General features: G+C 39.2%; 3 protein-coding genes across 3 annotated transcripts; all 3 read left to right on the forward strand.

Annotated features, from left to right (window-relative positions):
* Positions 1-10,418: 10,418 nt before the first annotated feature.
* LOC148945728 (protein CFDP2-like) lies at positions 10,419-11,054 on the forward strand. The gene has a single exon (XM_089097496.1). It carries the CDS (start codon positions 10,419-10,421, stop codon positions 11,052-11,054), a length of 636 nt encoding a protein of 211 aa, XP_088953622.1.
* A 278-nt stretch (positions 11,055-11,332) lies between these two features.
* On the forward strand, positions 11,333-11,734 carry LOC148945729 (uncharacterized). The gene has a single exon (XM_089097497.1). The coding sequence runs from the start codon at positions 11,333-11,335 to the stop codon at positions 11,732-11,734; it is 402 nt and encodes a 133-aa protein (XP_088953623.1).
* An 802-nt stretch (positions 11,735-12,536) lies between these two features.
* LOC148945730 (uncharacterized) lies at positions 12,537-12,938 on the forward strand. Its single transcript, XM_089097498.1, has one exon. The coding sequence runs from the start codon at positions 12,537-12,539 to the stop codon at positions 12,936-12,938; it is 402 nt and encodes a 133-aa protein (XP_088953624.1).
* Positions 12,939-17,755: the final 4,817 nt, after the last annotated feature.

Consider the following 17,755-nt stretch of genomic DNA (forward strand, 5'->3'; position numbering starts at 1 on the left):
CATGCACTCCCCCTCATCCAATGTTTCAACTCTTTCTAACAACTGCATGGTGTTAGAATTCTCTCTTTGCGCGTGGGCTTATGACACTGCAATAGCCAGGTATTCTTTGACTTGGTATGGATATTGTGGATCGTTCATCTCCACCAGCTTAGCTTCACAATCCAAAGATATTTTGTCGCATTGGAGAAGGGTGTTCTGGAAATTTTTAAAACGTAGAATTGCCCTATCCCCCGAAATCGTTTCCACTGTCTGATAGCCGTGGTGGCTACAATGCCTCATGTGATTTTGCAACTTTAATTGAGTCACAAATCTAGACAGACATGTTGGAAAGTAGAAACGTACCCCTCGTCCCCTTTTACCCTTTCCCAGAACTCTACTCAGGTCAGTGATCGGGTTAAAATGACCGATGGTATTCGGTCCACTAGGCGGTGTGTATAGCAGCCAAACCCAGTGTTTAACCAAATTAATTGAGGGGCCCCTTACGGGGAAAACCACCCCCTTCTTTTTAGAACGAGTTCCATTTTTAAATTCTGTTTCGTATTGTACCACAGTAACGCCAATATTTAAATGGGCATTAACCCTTTCAAACATGTCAATGGATCTTAGCGTTACTGGGTATTTTCCTTCTAAGCATGAAAAATCTACAATTGGGAAACCGGACCCTTCCTTCCCATGTATAGCCCAGTGATCTAAATTCTTCTTGGTAGCGTCCCGAGTTAGAGGCTCGAATGCTGATATGAGGAAAGCATATCTGAAACACTTTTGACCTGTTTCAAAACAGATCTTCTGGACACCTTTACAGCCTTCTAGATCTGGATTATAATTTAAAACTGTATCCCTTTCAGCCCCACCAGTCCCCCCTCTTAAAATAAAATCTTTCTTAATTTTAAATATATTAATGCTTAAATTTTCAACAAAAAGAACTAGAGAGCCACTACCATTTTCACTCGAGTTCTCGAGATGTGTTATAATTTGATCGACCCAATCTATGAAAGCACCCTCAAAGTTTTCTAAATTCGGATAAACCAAACGCATCTCGGAATGTACATAATGATAGTAAACCTCGCTTTTTCCCTCATTCAAATAAAAAACCTTTAGAACAATGGAAACCTTAATTGAATCCCTACCCCCCCCCCCCCCACAACTGAATTTGATTCTCGAGTAGTGCACGAATTTTGTCTACATATGCATGCACAATTTCTATAGGGTCAAAAACAAATTTCCCCCCCATAAGTGTATTAAAAGGATCCCCAAACGTTGCAGTGAAAACAACTATATTATTTAAAATTGTATTCGACAATTGAAAATCTGGGAAAGATGTACCCCCCTCCCCCTCTTGTATATTACCCCCTCCCCCAAGTTGTTCAACAATAACTGGCGAATGCTCCACTTCACTTGTTCTAAGTGGAGTCGTTAGGGTTTTGGAGGTTGGTGGGTTACCTGGTAAATCACCGGTAAAATCGTCTAAAATTTGCAAGGTATTTTGGCTCAAGTCTACCAGCTCAACTGCCCTATAATCTAAATTAGTTAAAAAATCATCTATAAACTTATCAATATTAAAAGGTACTTCAATGCTATCATACCATGTTGAATTGTTGGGGGACTCCAAAGATGCATCTTCTTCTCCTTCTTCAACTGACGAGCAGGGGGGAGATGGCAAGCATGGAACCAGGACAACCTATAAATGAAAAAATAGCTTATTTTCAAAGTATTCAAATCATCCCTACTGTTAAAATTTGGATTATTCTTGCTTAATAACATTTGGTTAATTCAACTGAAAGAAAATCAAACCAGCGCGTCCCCCGGCGCTTCCCGGACCCACCGGCGCATCCCTGTGGCACTTCCTTGACCCGTGGCGCACCCCTGCGGCGCTTCCCCCAGCGCTTCCCTAACCTTGCCCCACAGCACTTCCCGGACCCAGCGGCGCTTCCCGGTCCCCACCGTGGCTCCCAGCCATTTACATAATGTCCGCCAAAAGTTGAAATATTCGCTTAGACTGCATAAGTCCAAGTTTCTCTCTAATTCCGTTCTAGAGGTTCGGTGAACTCTTCATTAGCTCACAATTATTGTAAGCCGCCGCGCCAGTGTTCCGATTTCCAAGACCGAACTTCAGACGAGAAAACAGTACAATTAAATGCTGTAAATCGTTAACTCAGTGTATCGCCAACAATATTTCCCGATCACTAAAATATTGGCAAGGCTTTGTAAGATTGAAGGCTATTTTAAAAATATCCTTGCGCAAATTACGGGATCCATATGTGAGAGATAGATAAATGGGAATAATCTCTCAGTCCTTTTCTCTTAAAACTTTGTGATAATCAATTGTGAAAAATAGGGGATTTTGAGTTTCAAATGGTGAGCATTAATTAACTAGAAATTACCCATGAAAAATATTCGCTTATGAGATAGCGGCGAGGAGATAGGGGGAATGCATAGAAAATAGCAAAGATTAGAAAAAATAGCATTTTGAGTTTCAAAGGCAGTGATTATTAATAGAAATTACCTAAAAATATTCGCTTATGAGGTATCGAAAAGATAGCAAAGATTAGAAAAGATCGGTTTCCCTGCAAAAAATTATATTTAGATATCTCTAAGGGAGAGAAATTTAAAACAAAGGTTGGGGGGTGAGAGGTTAATATCCCGCTGCGATAAGTTTATATTTGGAATTGAAAAAGAAAAAAACATTGGAAGAAATAGATAGGTAGGAAAAAATGCTTACATTTGCATAATCCGTCTGGGCTTGAGCACCCGAAGGACCAGGTAGTGCATGCTGGAGGGGCACTTCCTGACCTTGCATAAGTGGGGCAGCTCTTGAAGGCCCAGGCAACGTATGATGGAAGGTGGACGGGCCGGCGGCGTTACATTCTTGTACAGATGATTGCACTTGTTTTGGGGTCGAGCCAGCGTACTTAATAATGGATGGTCTTGTCTCGTCCACTCTCGCTTTCTTAGCGGGCGGCGGCGCCATACATTCTTCATAATTGGCCTTAAAAAGAAGAGAAAAAATTAGTATCAAAATAATTTGCCCCTTTTTTACAGAAAGAAAGTTAGTATCCTCATCCATATAATTTTGTTTAGTTTATCACTAAGAAAGCACAACGTAAAAAATTTCGTGAAATATACTAATTGCATCCTTTTTTGAATCTGAGAATTTCTTATTTTTAGGCGTTTCTGTTCTTTTCTGGTTTTAATCTGCATTGAACATGCCTTGTTTGATGCATTTAAAGTATTAACGGTATTTTTTATCTTTCCATATCCTTTTACGATAGCAGGTATTTACCCCACCCACAGAAAAAACATCCCGAGGAAAATAACCCCCACGGACAATATCCCTGAGAAAAGACATGGAAAAATACCCCCTCCCCCCACCAAAAGATATCGCATCCTTTTGAATCTGAGAATTATGGCTCACTGAGCCGTTCAAAAGCCTGCCTAGTTTGTTTGAAGAAAATCCCCCCCCCCCCTAATACTAAACGTTGAAAGTGTGTATATTTAGTCAAACATCGAAGCATTGATCTAAGCTATGATTCTTTTTCAGTTATCCACTAAATAAAAACATGTTTTTAGTCGTGTCCTTTTGAATCTGTGAAATCTTTGGAAACTAAACTGATAATGAGCAGGAAATGCTTTAAAAAGGGTCAGAACTAATTCTATGCCTCGCGCCGGAGAGCCTTGTGTCAAACCAGAGCGGATTAATAACAACAGTGACGGAAGTCAGTAGACACTTTATATCACAATAGAGAAAGGCTATAATTTTTCGACAGAAAATTATTTCTTTTTGCGAGAATTTTGGTTGTAAAACAATGGGGGATGGGGTTAGGTTTTGAGGGTAAAAGAATATATTTTATGTTTTCCTAGTAAGTATAAAGATTGTAAAGTGATGTTTGTATTGTATGTGGGGGGGGGGTTTACTCGAATATAGTAGAGGGTGACCACGGAAAACAATTTTATTTTGAAAATAAAAATAATGAAAACAGAACTTACATGGTAAATTGAAGTTGCCAAGGCTTCAAGTTCATCAATAATTTCATGTGTTCTATCCATTGTGTCACAATACTTTCTGATAATTTAATCACATTGCATGTCCGCTATATACGAAATCTCAAGGGCGAATTGTTATGTAACGGGGAAAATCATATGTAACAAGCCCTCTGATTGGTTGAGAAGGGGGATGTAACCGACTCGCTGATTGGCTGAGAAGGAAACACGTGATCTAACTGTTTCCGGGAAACTCGTAACATTTGGCGAGAGCAACAACAACAAATACTATTTCTGGACACCATGACATTCGCGATCGATTACGCAATCAATTTCGGAAATTCACTTCCCCCTCGAGTCCTAGATCAATAACATTGTTCCCGTTAGAATTCAATGCGCCTGTGCAACCTTCGTTCCGGAGTTATTACACATAGAAACATCAAATAAATCGACCTTGGAAAAAGAGGTCATTGACCGATTACGCAATCATTCTCCCTAGGGAGGCTATGCCCTTATTTGGGGTGCAAAAAAGTTATAGGTGGCAGCAGGGGTGGGTGACACGAGTTATAGGGTCACTTCTACTGAAAATTATATTGATGTAAGTTAAATTACTTTGTCTGATTTCTGGCAGATTAGTGGATAGTAATAAAAATATTATGAAAGGAAAGAATACGCTGATACTGTTTGATGGAATACGAAGATTATAGCTTCGTTATATGACAAAAAGTAATTGGATCCAAATGAGGAAAATAATTTCTTTCAAATTCACGCCATTATGGCATTTCACGCCATAAATACGCCAGATCAATGAAAATACGCCAAGATTTACGCCGGGCAGGAAGACTCAAAATTTCCCGCCAGACCCGATCAAAATACGCCTATTTGGCGGGAAATAAGCCAATATGGCAACAGTATATTCCACTAAATAAAATGAACAGGTTCCAAAAGAAATTCGTCACAAGAGAATCTTTCAAATAGTTTGTGATAAAAAACTAGAAGTAGAAAGTGACTTGGGCCAATAACCACCAAAACTAAAAACGGAATTCTCATGACAATTCCTACACCGTCAGTATCTGAAAAAATTTGCCTGATTTTTGAAAAAGGGGAAACACCCCCCAAAAAGCAAGCAGTCTTATTGAAAATCCTCTTATTCATACATCATGTAAGAGAGCCCTACCGTAGAGGTTTCAAGCTCCAATCTTCAGATGTGGAATTTCGCTTTTTTTTCAGAATAAACATCGTTGATGAATGTTTTTTGTTTTGTTTTTTCCCAGGGGTGATTTTATCAAACCGAAGTTCCAAGATAATTGGAAAGGAGCTCATTCAAACGTAAATTTAAAGCCCTTTTTAAGTGACCCTACAGATTGGGCCAGGGGAAGTCTTGTTTTCTGCCATTTTAGGGCACCCAACTACGAATTTACCCCAAAGAGAACGAATTTGCAATCGAATTAAAATTATGAGAAGCTAATGAATTTAATATTATCAAAGCAGGCCCTCATCAACCCCGCCAAGAAATTTCTTTGGGGTGGCAAAAACTGCTAGAAACTAAATTTTCAGCAATTATAATAATTTAATATTTTTCTTTTTCTATTTATAAGAAGTACTGGACTAATAATTCCAAAACTATTATTGTTTAAATTTCTTGGTAACCAGTTGACCCATCCCTGAAACTTTGGTTTTTGTAGCCTGACCCCTTTCCAAGATAGCCAAAAGTAGCTAAAATAGAATTTTACCTATGAATGACAGTGTATAGATATGGAATCTTTAAATTATCAAAAGCCCTTTAAATCTTTAAAACCCGGCTAGCTCAGTCGGTACACCATGAGACTCTTAATCTCAGGGTCGTGGATTCGAGTCCCACGTTGGGCGTATTTTTCTGGCCTCCCCCAGTCCATTCAGCGTGTCCCCAGGTGGGGATAGGGGAACGCTCTACAGATATGTAAGGTACCTCCATAGGAGGCACGGACCAAGGAAGGACCTTGTCCTTGGGGGTCCATAACAGAATCTTTGGCGCCCTCGCCCGGGGTCATAAATACAGACGGAGGAGGAAGAAGGCCCCTCAAATGTACACTCAAAAGGGCGCAAAAAAGTCCCATGAGTTGCAAACCTTCTCCCAGTAATGGGTTACATTGCATGGCGATGCAGAACACCATCGCGGGAGGATCCTCTATAGGAGGACAACTGTGGCAGGGCGTAAGATCCAGATCTATGGACAACGGCCTCTGCAAAGGGCTGCCTCGACCCTTTAGGGGTACCTGCAAGACTGGGGATCTTGCGGTCAACTCTATTCCCGCTTGAGGAGTGGTGCCCCTCGAGGAAATTATAGCCTAGTAAATGACACAACATTCGCACGGGATTCAAACTAATGGACAATTCTTCTGGGCTTGGTATGTTTTGATGGGCGTCTTTGGGCTGAAAAACCTCACCCTAGCTAATTTATCTATTATCGGCTGCCTCCCCGTAGTAGTATAATACTTGTAGGCATGAATATATAATGAGTTGGAAGTAAAAGGCTTGAGACTGTCTGTGCAGGATTTCGACTCTTGTTGATAGAAGAGCATCGCCAAGTGCTGAAAACCATGTTGTGACCAAGATGGGCCCAGGATTGCACAAAGCCTCCATTCATGGAGGTCCCTGGGACTTCTTGTTGTCCGGTTCTAAGCCGGCTTAAGCACTTGGGTGTAGACTTGAGAATATATGTGATCCCCGTCCTGCACTGGTATCCGGGATCATTGCTTTTCCTGAGGCGAAAATAATTTCAATGATTTAAAGAACATGAAAATTGGAACTTGGAATGTTACGACATTAAAAAATGACTATCGTATCGACATTTTGACTGACGAATTCAGACGATTCGAACTGGATTTTTTAGGAGTTTCAGAATTCATATCCCAGGGGTAGGAAGCATGAAATTAGGTGATATAGAATTTGTTTACTCAGGCAGGAAGGATGGGGTGCATAGACAGGGAGTAGGGCTCATGATGAATAAGGAAGCTGCCAAGTCTTGTTTAGGTTGGGAAGCTATTAATAATAGAATACTAATTGCTCATTTTTATGACTAGAAAGTTCAGGGTATCAGTTATAGTAGTATACGCCCCTGTAGAACCGACTGACGGAGATACTAGTGACTCAGATGAATTTTACTTACAGTTAAAGGAGCAAATAGACAAGGTCCTAGGTAGAAATATGATGTTATTACAGGGAGATTTTAACGCCCAGGTTGGTAGAAATAGCGATAGATGGTATCCTAGCCTAGGTAAATTTGGTGTTGGAAAAGAAAACAGTAATGGATACAGACTTTTGCTATTTTGTAGGTATAACAATCTAGTTATAACCAATACGGTGTTTGGTCATAAAATGGCTCATAAGTCAACATGGTATTCACGTGATGTTAAGACAACAAACCTTATTGATTATGTTATAGTAAACCGAAGACTGGCAGGATCAATACAAGATACTAGGGTATATAGGAGCGCTGTTATTGATGTTAAAAGTAGTGATCACCATCTAGTAGTGTGAAGGAATAACTTAAAGCTGAAATTTCGGAAGGATAACTACCTCCCGGGAAGTTATGATGTTGGTAGACTCCAGGATGAGAATTTGAGAGAAACTTTCCAGGAACAGTTGAATACTAAACTTCAGAGTTTTAAATTTGATGATGTGGAAGATGGCTTGAATAATTTTAGAAAAATAATTTGTGAAGTTGCTGAAGGTGTATTAGGGAAGAAAGCTAGAACTGCAGCTAAGAATATTAGCGAAAAAGCTTTATGTTTAATAGTAAGGAGAAAGGGCTTGTACAAGAATTATCTGAGTGATAGATCGCATGAAAACAAAAGAAATGTAAAGAAAAAGAAGAAAGTATTAAAATATGAACTAAGGAGGTGTGAAGTGGAGGCCAAGGATAAAATAGCCGAGGATCTGGAAGATGCAGCTAGACGGAATAATAGTAAAATATTGTTCTGGCACGTTAACAAATTGAGAGGTAGTAGTCAATCAGGACTTGTCCCATTTAGAGATATGAATCGCGTTGCAATTAGCAATAAGAAAAAAACTAAGGAGAGATGGGGCGAACATTTTGAGAACTTGCTTAACCGAGATAGAGTTGCAGAAAAAAATATAGAGGAAAATGAAAAAGTTTGTGATACCTTGGATGTGAAGGAAGATTTGTTTTGTGAGGGGGAATTAGCAACAGTACTAAAAGGATTAAAGAATAATAAGGCCCCAGGTGCTGATAGGGTGGTAAATGAGTTTCTTAAATATGGTGGCTCTGAGGTTAGAAATAGGTTATTGAAGATTATGAATATGATTTTTGAAAAAGGGGAAGTACCTAACGATTTTAGGAAAACCTTAATTAAACCACTGTATAAGAAAGGTGATAAGAGTGAGTGTGGTAATTATCGAGGCATTAGTCTAGTCTCTGTAGGTAGCAAATCACTTAGTGATATGATACTCTTTACACTGAGAGATGCTGTAGACAGCATCTCTAAGTTTTAAAAGAAGAACAGTGCGGTTTTAGAAAAGGTAGAGGATGTGTAGACCAAATTTTCACTCTCAAGTTAATAATTGAGAAATTCCTGAGTTATCAAACACCTTTGGTCCTCAGTTTTATAGATTATGAGCAAGCGTTTGATTCAGCTGACAGAAGAGCCTTAGTAAAGGTCTTACCCGTGTATGCTGTGCCAGACAAATACATTAAAGTGGTTATTGCTATGCACGAAAGTAACACTGCAGTGGTTAAGGTAGGAAATGAGGTTAGCAGCTGGTTTTGTATTAAATCAGGAGTTAAGCAGGGTTGTGTTCTATCCCCCTTTATATAGATTATTTTGATGGACTTTGTTTTAAGGAGCACAGGAAAGGCAATGGGAGACCACGGAATCAAATGGGGAGGAAAATTTCTCCTGGACCTGGATTATGCTGATTATTTAAACATCCGAGATGAAAGTTTGAGCAAAATAAATGAAATCTTAGAGGTGTTGCGAGTTCAGGGTGCTAGAATAGGTTTGAAAATTAATGTTAAGAAGACTAATGCACTAAGGCTACGAATAAGTGAAGATGAAAAGGTTACGTTCGGTAATGAAGAGATTGATCAGGTGAGCATCTTCACTTACCTTGCTAGCACTATTTGTAAAGATGGTGGGAGCAGTGAAGATGTTAAAAGTAGAATAGTCAAGGCTCAGGGTGTTTTTTCACAGTTAAAAAAAGTCTTGAAGAATAGGAAGATAAGTCTGCAAACCAAGATTAGAATAGTAGAAGCTACAGTGATGACAGTTGTCAAATATGGCTCTGAAGCATGGGCGCTCCGAAAAGCGGATGAAGATTTACTAGATGCTTTCCAGAGAAATAGCTTAAGGATTGTTCTGGTTACCCGGCTGACTGATTGTATTTCAAACAATAGGCTTTACGAAAAATGTGGTTCAATACCGCTCTCTAGGGCTATAATGAAAGAAAGGTTGAGGTGGTTAGGGCACGCTTAGCGGATGAAGGATGACAGATTGCCGAAGATTTTTCTTTTCGGCCAACCATCTATGGCTAATTGGAAAGCAGGTCGTCCCCGTCTGGGGTGGGAGGACGTCATAAAGAAAGATTTAAAGGAAATAGGAACTTCGTGGGCGGGTGTAAAAAGGGAGGCTTTGAATAGATGGGGTGGTGGAGGAGCGTGCGTAGCTGTGTTGGCCTCAGGCGGCTTGGTGCTGCGGTGAGTTGTTAGTAGTAGTAGTAGTAGTATTGTAGAGGTTGTGTTGGCATCAGTCATGTAGAAGATCGAAAGCGTCACAGATTTGTTAAGGAAAACTTTTTGCCAAAATTGCTGTTCATTGGCAATTTTTTAAGTATATTCAAATTTTATCCAAAACTGAAATTGTAAACTTAAACGCAAGACGGTACTAATCACAGTACAGTTATTGATTTATACATTTTGAAAGCAATTAACCAGGGATTTAAGTGACTGGTACCTCAAATTGTATTTTAGGTAGGCTTGGGTGTGACTTGGAATAAGAAATTAACTAAAAAATAGCTTTTCTACTGAAAGTAAGGAACAGATTTGAAACCTATTTGAACATATTATGTTTTATATAAAGGGTGCTGTCTTCTTCTTACCTCCTTACTCGTTACTGTGAAGTTCGCCTTTTGCCCAAATTTTTAAAGAATATTTTCCATTGGCAAAAAAGATATGGGGCTTAAACCTCTATATAATCGCTCCGAATAGGGCCGCCCCAACCTCATGGGTGCGGGTGGAGCCCACCCCAGGGTTTCTTAATCAGAACCGAGGGACGGTTGGGCTTGCGACTCTCCTCCTGAAAATAATTGCAATGAAAAGAAATGAAACTCGAGCTTCAGATCTTATTGGTTCTAATTTATTATGACCTCAGCACGCCCCTGGACATCCTTTGAACCTTGCTAACCAAGGTGGGTTGAGAATAGCCACCTGGAATGTTTTAACCATGAATAAGCCGGGATCCAAAGACCTTCTTGGGCTGGAGATGTTAAGCTGTGGGACTGACATACTTGGAATGACAGAAACACATTTGATGGGAACAGGCGATGAAGAAATCGCCAGTACAGGTCACAGGATAATTTGGTCAGGGCAAACCTCCAGTAGAAGCAGCGGCGTAGGCCTGCTCCTAAGCAAGAAGGCATATAAACGCCTCATATCCCACAACCCAATATCCGATAGACTACTCACTGCTCGCTTCAACCACAAGCATGGGAAGATATCGGTTTTTGTGTGCTACGCACCAACAAATGTCTCCCCAGAGGTCGAAAAAGACAATTTCTACTCAGCTCTGACATCTGCTCTTTCCTGGATTTCCCCTCACGATGTTTTGGTCGTGGTGGGCGATTTCAATGCAACTGTATCAAACCCCAGTGGAGCTTTTAAATCTGCAGTTGGACCGGTTAACCCTGACTCGTTGAATGAAAATGGGACCCGACTCCTCCAGCTGTGGGCTATGCACGATTTGGTCATTGCCAACACTCTGTGTCACAGGAATAATATCTATAAGCCAACATGGTATAGCAACGATGGGCGAACACGGAAGATGATTGACTGTTTCAGAGTCAAACGAAGATGGCGCTGATCGCTTACGAATTATAGAACGTATCGTTGTACTGAGATAGGGAATACAGACCATCAATTAGTTGCTGCGAACTTCCGCCTGCGTCTTAAAGCCAAGCCTTCAGAACGGCACCAGACGAAACTAAACACCCAGAAACTAAAAATTGAGGCACCCACCAAAAATACTCAGTTGAAATTCAGAATAGGTTTGAATGCTTGGATACACTGGTTGACCCGGTCACGTCCTGGCAGACTCAAAAAAAGGGTGTACTAGAGGTTGCCACTAATACCGTCGGTCGTATGATATATTCAAAGAAGCCCTGGCTATCGCAAGAAGCACTACAAATCATTGAACGGCGCCAGAAAGCGCGGTTGGCCGGATATATGCCCTCCTACAGAGGGCTAAACGGGATTAAAAACAATATTATTCACCGGGATAAACAACAATTTGTTGATAAAAAAGCTGAAGAGCTAAAAGATGCGGCACGAAAAGGTGACATCATTTCACTTTTCAAGCTTGTCAGAGATCTTAGCGATGGGAAAGCACCAAAAATAGGCGCAGTTAAAACCGTCTCTGGCGTAATGCTACAAGATGAAAACGCACAACTTGATCGATGGAGGGAGCACTTCGCAAAGCTTTTAAACGCTGAAAGAATCGTCTTTGACCCCAACCTAACTACATCCACTCAGCAAAGAACATAAAAATCTACCAGGGCCTGATCCTCCCTCAGTAGAAGAGATACAAAATGCCCTGCGGAGAATGAACAACAACAAGGCACCAGGAATTTGCGGGATCACCGTTGAGCTGCAAAAATTCGGAGGACTGGCAATGCTACTTTGGCTGCACATGCTGTTCTCCCTTGTCTGGTCAACTGAATTGATACCTGAAGAATGGAAGGAAGAGATAATCCTTTCTCTATGGAAGTGCGAAGGTAACCGTAGCGATTTCTCGAATTACAGAGTAATCACCCTCCTGTCAGTGTCCGGTAAACTATTCACCATGACGTTACTCGATAAGAGTATCCAGTTCATTCGTAAGTGCCTCCGGATTCAGCAAGCAGTTTTATGCCAAACAGATCCACGACCGAGCAGATGTACACTATTCGACAGGTCATCGAGAAAGCCCGCGAGTTCCAGCGTACAGCATATATTGCATTTGTTGAGTTTAAAGCAGCTTTCGACTCGATCTACCGCGATTCCCTTTTGCTGGTAATAGCACGAAGGGGACTCCTTGATAAATATTGTCGCCTGTTTGTTGCAAGGCGCTCTATACTGGTATAAAAAGATCCGTCCAGGTTAATGGTCACCGAAGCCCACTGATCGAGATAGATACTGGTGGCCTTACGGGGGAGTTTATATTGAAGTGTATTTTGTTAAGTTTATTGATTGAATAAATTGATTGATTGATTGAATTGTAAGGCTTGGCTGTGTTGCTGCTCCTGAACTTTTCAACGCGGTAATTGATTATGTTATGGATCGAACCACGAATCGGCTCCAATTCAGAATGAAATATGGTGATAGAGTCCTATCTGATAGTGACTTCACAGATGATATTGCCCTGATATGCGCTTCTGTAGTTGAACTCGAGGCAGCTCTCAATGCACTGTTGGAAGAAGCCCTGAAATTAGGACTACATATTAGCTGGCAGAGAACAAAAATAATGATCATTGACCCGGCAGGAAATCCCGCCAACTCACCATCATTCAACGTATTAGGGCACGCTATCGAAGCTGTTAAGTATTTTACTTACCTTGGATCTGTCGTCTTGGATAACGGCTCAATTGAAATGGAAGTCCATTCGCGCATCACAGAAGCTGCGTCTATTATGGCTCGATTATGCCGTTCCTTGTGGTCAAAGCCCAACATTAGCCGAAAAACAAAATGCGGATCTACAACACGACCGTAACGCAAGTCCTTCTCTACGGTGCTGAAACTTGGCCGGCAGCTGCTTCTGTTCGTGACGCCATATATTTGGCCCAAACAAACTACCTAAGACGAATCGAAGGGATCAAATGGTACGACTTCGTCTCAAACACATGACTGCTGACACTAACGGATCAGACCCCCAGCTCTCGTCACCTCGCCATAAGAACTCTAAGGTTGTTTGGTCACTTAATTCGCATGCCAGAAGAAGCACCCGCCAGCATACTTTTCAATTTTGATCCCCCTCAACATGGCTGGAAGCGCCCCCGTGGAAGACCCCAGTTCAGATGGAGGGACAGCCTTACCCAGTACTTCTCCATGATCGGCACTGATTTCCAAGAAGATGTCACACTTGCGCAGGACCGTTCAGAATAGAGACAAAGAGTCACATCTCTCTCTACGCTGGACCACCAGCCGGAGCATTAAGTGTTGAGAAGGGGGCAGTCCCCCTTATATACAAAGTAATTTCAATATGTTTTAAGTTTTTAAATTGCTTCTTACTTTAGTTGAAAAACCTTTTCTATTTGTTTAATTACATTTCATGAAACGCTAAATACAATACAATACTTTTGGCAACGGAGAAAAAACGATCAATATTTCAATGACCTCTGTTTGGATTTTGATGTGTAATCAGAGAACTCGTGGTAACGAACTGTAAGTAAGGAGCGATCCGGCTCAATAGTAACCAAAACTCTGAAAAACAAAATTTTGATACCAATAGGCATGTAAAAAGAATTGGATCATTATGCTGATTCCAAATATTTAAGTTTCATTAAGTTTGATCTAACCCGTTAAAAGCTAAGAGCCTGAGAAAATTTGTCTGATTAACGAAAAAAGGGGGAAAGACCCTCTAGAAGTCATATAATTTTAACGAAAATCACAGCATCGGATTCAGCGTATTAAGACCCTACTGCAGAGGCTTCAAGCTCATCTCTGCAAAAATGTGGAATTTTGTTATTTTTGCCAGAAGCGACATCACGGATGCGTGTTTATTTATTGTTTTTTTTTGCTTTTTTTCCTGGGTCATCGTATCGAACCAATGGGTATAGGACGTCGAGAGAGGGCTCATTCTTAAGAAAATGAAAAGTTCTAGCGCCCTACTTAAGTGACCAAAAATACTGGAGGGCAGCTAGGGGCCGCCCTCCCACATCACATTTTTCCCAAAATCGCACGATCAAATTTTGAGATTTTTATTTTGTTCAGCATAGTTGAAAGGCCCAATAACTATGTATTTGGAGATAAAAAGGACCCCCTACAGTCCCCGGGGAAAGGTTTTTAAGTTATAAAATTTCCCCATTGTTTACGTATAGTATTTGTTATTGGGAAGTAATATGCATACATTTTTCGGGAGGGGAGGGGAAGCTGAATTTTCTGCTGGATGATTTTGCATGGGGAGAATTTTTTATGAAGAGGGAAGTTTCCAGGAGGTGAACTCTTCAGGGGAAATTTTACACTGTATGAATATGCCTGAATTCCTATGCGCCATATCTTTATATGTCTTGCTTTCTCTTTACCGATTCAATTTTATGCGTGGAGACGTTAAAGAGAATTGTCCAGGATGAGTTTCTCCCCAGGACTGAATTACCCTGAGTATATTTCTGTGGGGCGGGGGGTCTTTCCGTGGAGGTGAAGCCACATATCCTGGTGTTATTTAAAAAATAATTAGAAATTAAATAAAAAAACAGTTTTTTTCAACTGAAAGTAAGGAGCAACATTAAAAATTAAATGGAACAGAAATTATTACGTGTGTTATGGGGATCGCTCCCTCCTCAGAACCTCACTCTTTACGCTAAAGTTTAAATTTTGTCCCAATTCTTTAAAAACGACTCCTGAAACACAAGAGTCGTTTAATTAGAACAAAAAGTAACTTTTTTTTTTTTAGTGCCGAAAAACTGTAGCATGAATAACAAGGTTTTGAGGAGGAGGAGGCAAACCCCTTCATATACGTAATAATTTCTGTTCCATTTAATTTTTAATGTTGCTCCTTACTTTCAGTTGAAAAAAACTGTTTTTTTAAGTTTTTTCTATTATCTCTTTTTACTTTTTTATTAAGTTTTTTTTTTTTTTATTTAAAGAAGTTTAGAGACCAACATTTTTCTAAAGGCAATGGAAAAGAGTATTTCAGTTAAAGTAAAGGTATATAAAAATGAAAAAAGTAAGTAATTACCAAAAATACACAAAAAATGGCCCACTTACAAAAACTAAGATATAAACTCCAAGCATTCAGTTCTGTTGAGTAATGCCGAAGCGTTGGATGGATATCTTTTAATAATTAAATAAAATAAAACAAGTGCTTTTAACTGAAAGTAAGGAGCGACATTAAAATTGAGGAGGGGACAGCCCCTTTCATATACGGAATAATTTTTGTTCGTTTTAAGTTCTAATGTCGCTCCTTACTTTCAGTTAAAAAAACTTGTTTTTCTTATTTAATTTTTGTACGTTTTTGAATAAATGCAGGTTTTGATTTTGGCTCACAGTACATGAATAATTAAAACAAAATTTTCATATTAATTTACTTTTATTTGGTTAAATGGCTTTCTCGAAACTTGTTTCATTTTATTTACGAACGTTTTTATTAGTAATGAATATACGTAACTTACGAATTAACTTACGTAACGAACTTCTATATTCATATATTTCCAATACATATATTAGGGGGTTCGCCCCCTAGTCAATATCTTCCTCTTTAAGCGAAAGTTCAAATTTTGTTTCAATTCTTTAAAAATGACCGCTTAATCACACAGGCCGTTAATTAGAATAAATAGCTCTTATGAAAGTACTAAAAAATCTTTGGCTTAAAGAGTGAGGTATTGACTAGGGGGTAAACCCAATCATATATGTAATATTTTCTGTTCGTTTAAAGTTTTGATGTTAAGATAAGATAAGTTTTATTCTTCATTAAATACACATACAATATTACATGTTATTAATACCTCAAAGGCTCATTGGCCTGTTAAAAGAGGGACGACATATGAATTACATACTCAGAGATAAAAAAAAAAGAAAATTTAAAATGATCACTTACTCACATATGAAGGAGAAGAAAAGAAAATATAGATAAAATGAAAACTATAGAAAAAATTAGAATAAATAAACTAAATTTATTAATTATATTAAATAAACTCAAAAAAAAAAAACAAAAAAAAAAAAATTATTATTAATATCAGCGAATTCCAATCGTCGAAAGAGAATTATGTGTATTGTCAGGTAGAACCGACATCACAATAGCTGCTACGATATTATTCATAGCTCATATCCAAGATATTAAAATATCATAACTTAAGCCATGTACAGCCCTTTTAAGCATGTATTTAAAACTATATAAAATCCAGTTCAATCAGCTCTACTTCTTTCTGAGGCTAGATAGCAAAATTGACGTTTATGGGTTAACTCAGTCATAAGGCTTATAATTATTGGACTGTAATAAAATGGTGCGAAAGCAATAAAATTTAACCCGTCTTCTTGAATGCTACTCCTTAGTGAACTAAATAAGTTTCAGCAATAAATATTGATAGTCATACCTGAGGCCTGGGAGTCATAGCGCAGAGAAAACCACCATAAAACAGAACTAAACATTCAGGGGACATCAACTCCACAAAAAAATCAACTCCAAAAAAAAAAAAAAAAAAAAAAAAAAAAAAAAATTATTCAGTTTGATTCTTAACTAAATTGTCCTTAAGAATCCTCTTGAAAGTGCCAAACGAGTGGCATTTCTGTACTGAAGAAAGCAGGGAGTTCCAAACCTGATGACAAGCGATGAGGGGATTGAAATCTGACCGCACAGTGGGAGTAGGAGGAATGCAGATATTATGTGACCAACAAAGGTTATATGGAGCTGAATCAGAAATAAACTGAGGAGTTTTTTGAAGAGATTTTGGAAGATTGCAATTAAGCTTATTAAAAAAAAAAGACCAACAAGAAAGATTTTATTTTTACTTTTTTTTTTTAAGCGTTCTTGTTTATTAAGTTTTGTTTTCAATAACATGACGCGTTTTTTTAAATTAATTTAAAGAACGCGACCGCAGTGTAGAAGGATAAGTAGACATCCATACTATGGGGCAATAAGAGACATATGACTGGACAAGGCAGAAAAAAAGAAGCTTCAGAATAGATCCAGGAAGGGTGTGTTTGAGTTTTCGAATGACACCCAAACTCCGTGAGACCTTAACCCTAATCATGAATATATGGTGTCTAAACGAAAGGTTCTCATCAAGCAGGATACCAAGAAACCGGACCAACCGATTCTTCGGTCTACACAAGGAGCCTTGTGACACCTGAAGCTGTGTCAGTTGAGGGAAAGCTACACCAATACGAGAAAAAATAAGAAAATGTGACTTGGTAACATTCAAGGCCAAGTAATTCGCCTCAAACCATGAAACTACTCTCTCAAATATTGCCACCAGATTAGACCTGACATCACATTCCGTCCTCCCTAGAGTCCCAAAAGTGCTGTCGTCAGCAAAAGCAACGAGGCAATCTTCATTAGAAGTAGCATTGGGACACGAGTAGTAAGGCCATATAAGATTGAAAACCTACCCACAAACCTACGCCTGAGGCATGGATATGTGTGTAGGTTTTCAAGTAATTGGGTTACCAGGGTCATTTGCAAAGAGGTACCATTTCTATTGAAGCAATAGTAATTTGAAATATCATATGGAATTTGCTTGAAGGTATATACTTTGCGTACGCGCCCGTACCAAACAGTTTTTTCTGGTAATTCTATTCTACAGGTCATTACACCTTTGCCAGGAGTAGTGAGTATAGCTTGATTGATGATTAGGTTTTGAATAAAAGGAATAG

Source organism: Artemia sp. Qi Xiang Cuo, chromosome 12, assembly GCF_049724085.1.
Source record: "Artemia sp. Qi Xiang Cuo chromosome 12, ASM4972408v1, whole genome shotgun sequence".
Lineage (NCBI taxonomy): Eukaryota > Metazoa > Arthropoda > Branchiopoda > Anostraca > Artemiidae > Artemia > Artemia sp. Qi Xiang Cuo.

Excerpts from the sequence above, each read along its gene's own strand:
- LOC148945728 (XM_089097496.1), top strand. The coding sequence starts at position 10,419 with ATGAATAAGCCGGGATCCAAAGACCTTCTTGGGCTGGAGATGTTAAGC.
- LOC148945729 (XM_089097497.1), top strand. The coding sequence starts at position 11,333 with ATGATATATTCAAAGAAGCCCTGGCTATCGCAAGAAGCACTACAAATC.
- LOC148945730 (XM_089097498.1), top strand. The coding sequence starts at position 12,537 with ATGAAATATGGTGATAGAGTCCTATCTGATAGTGACTTCACAGATGAT.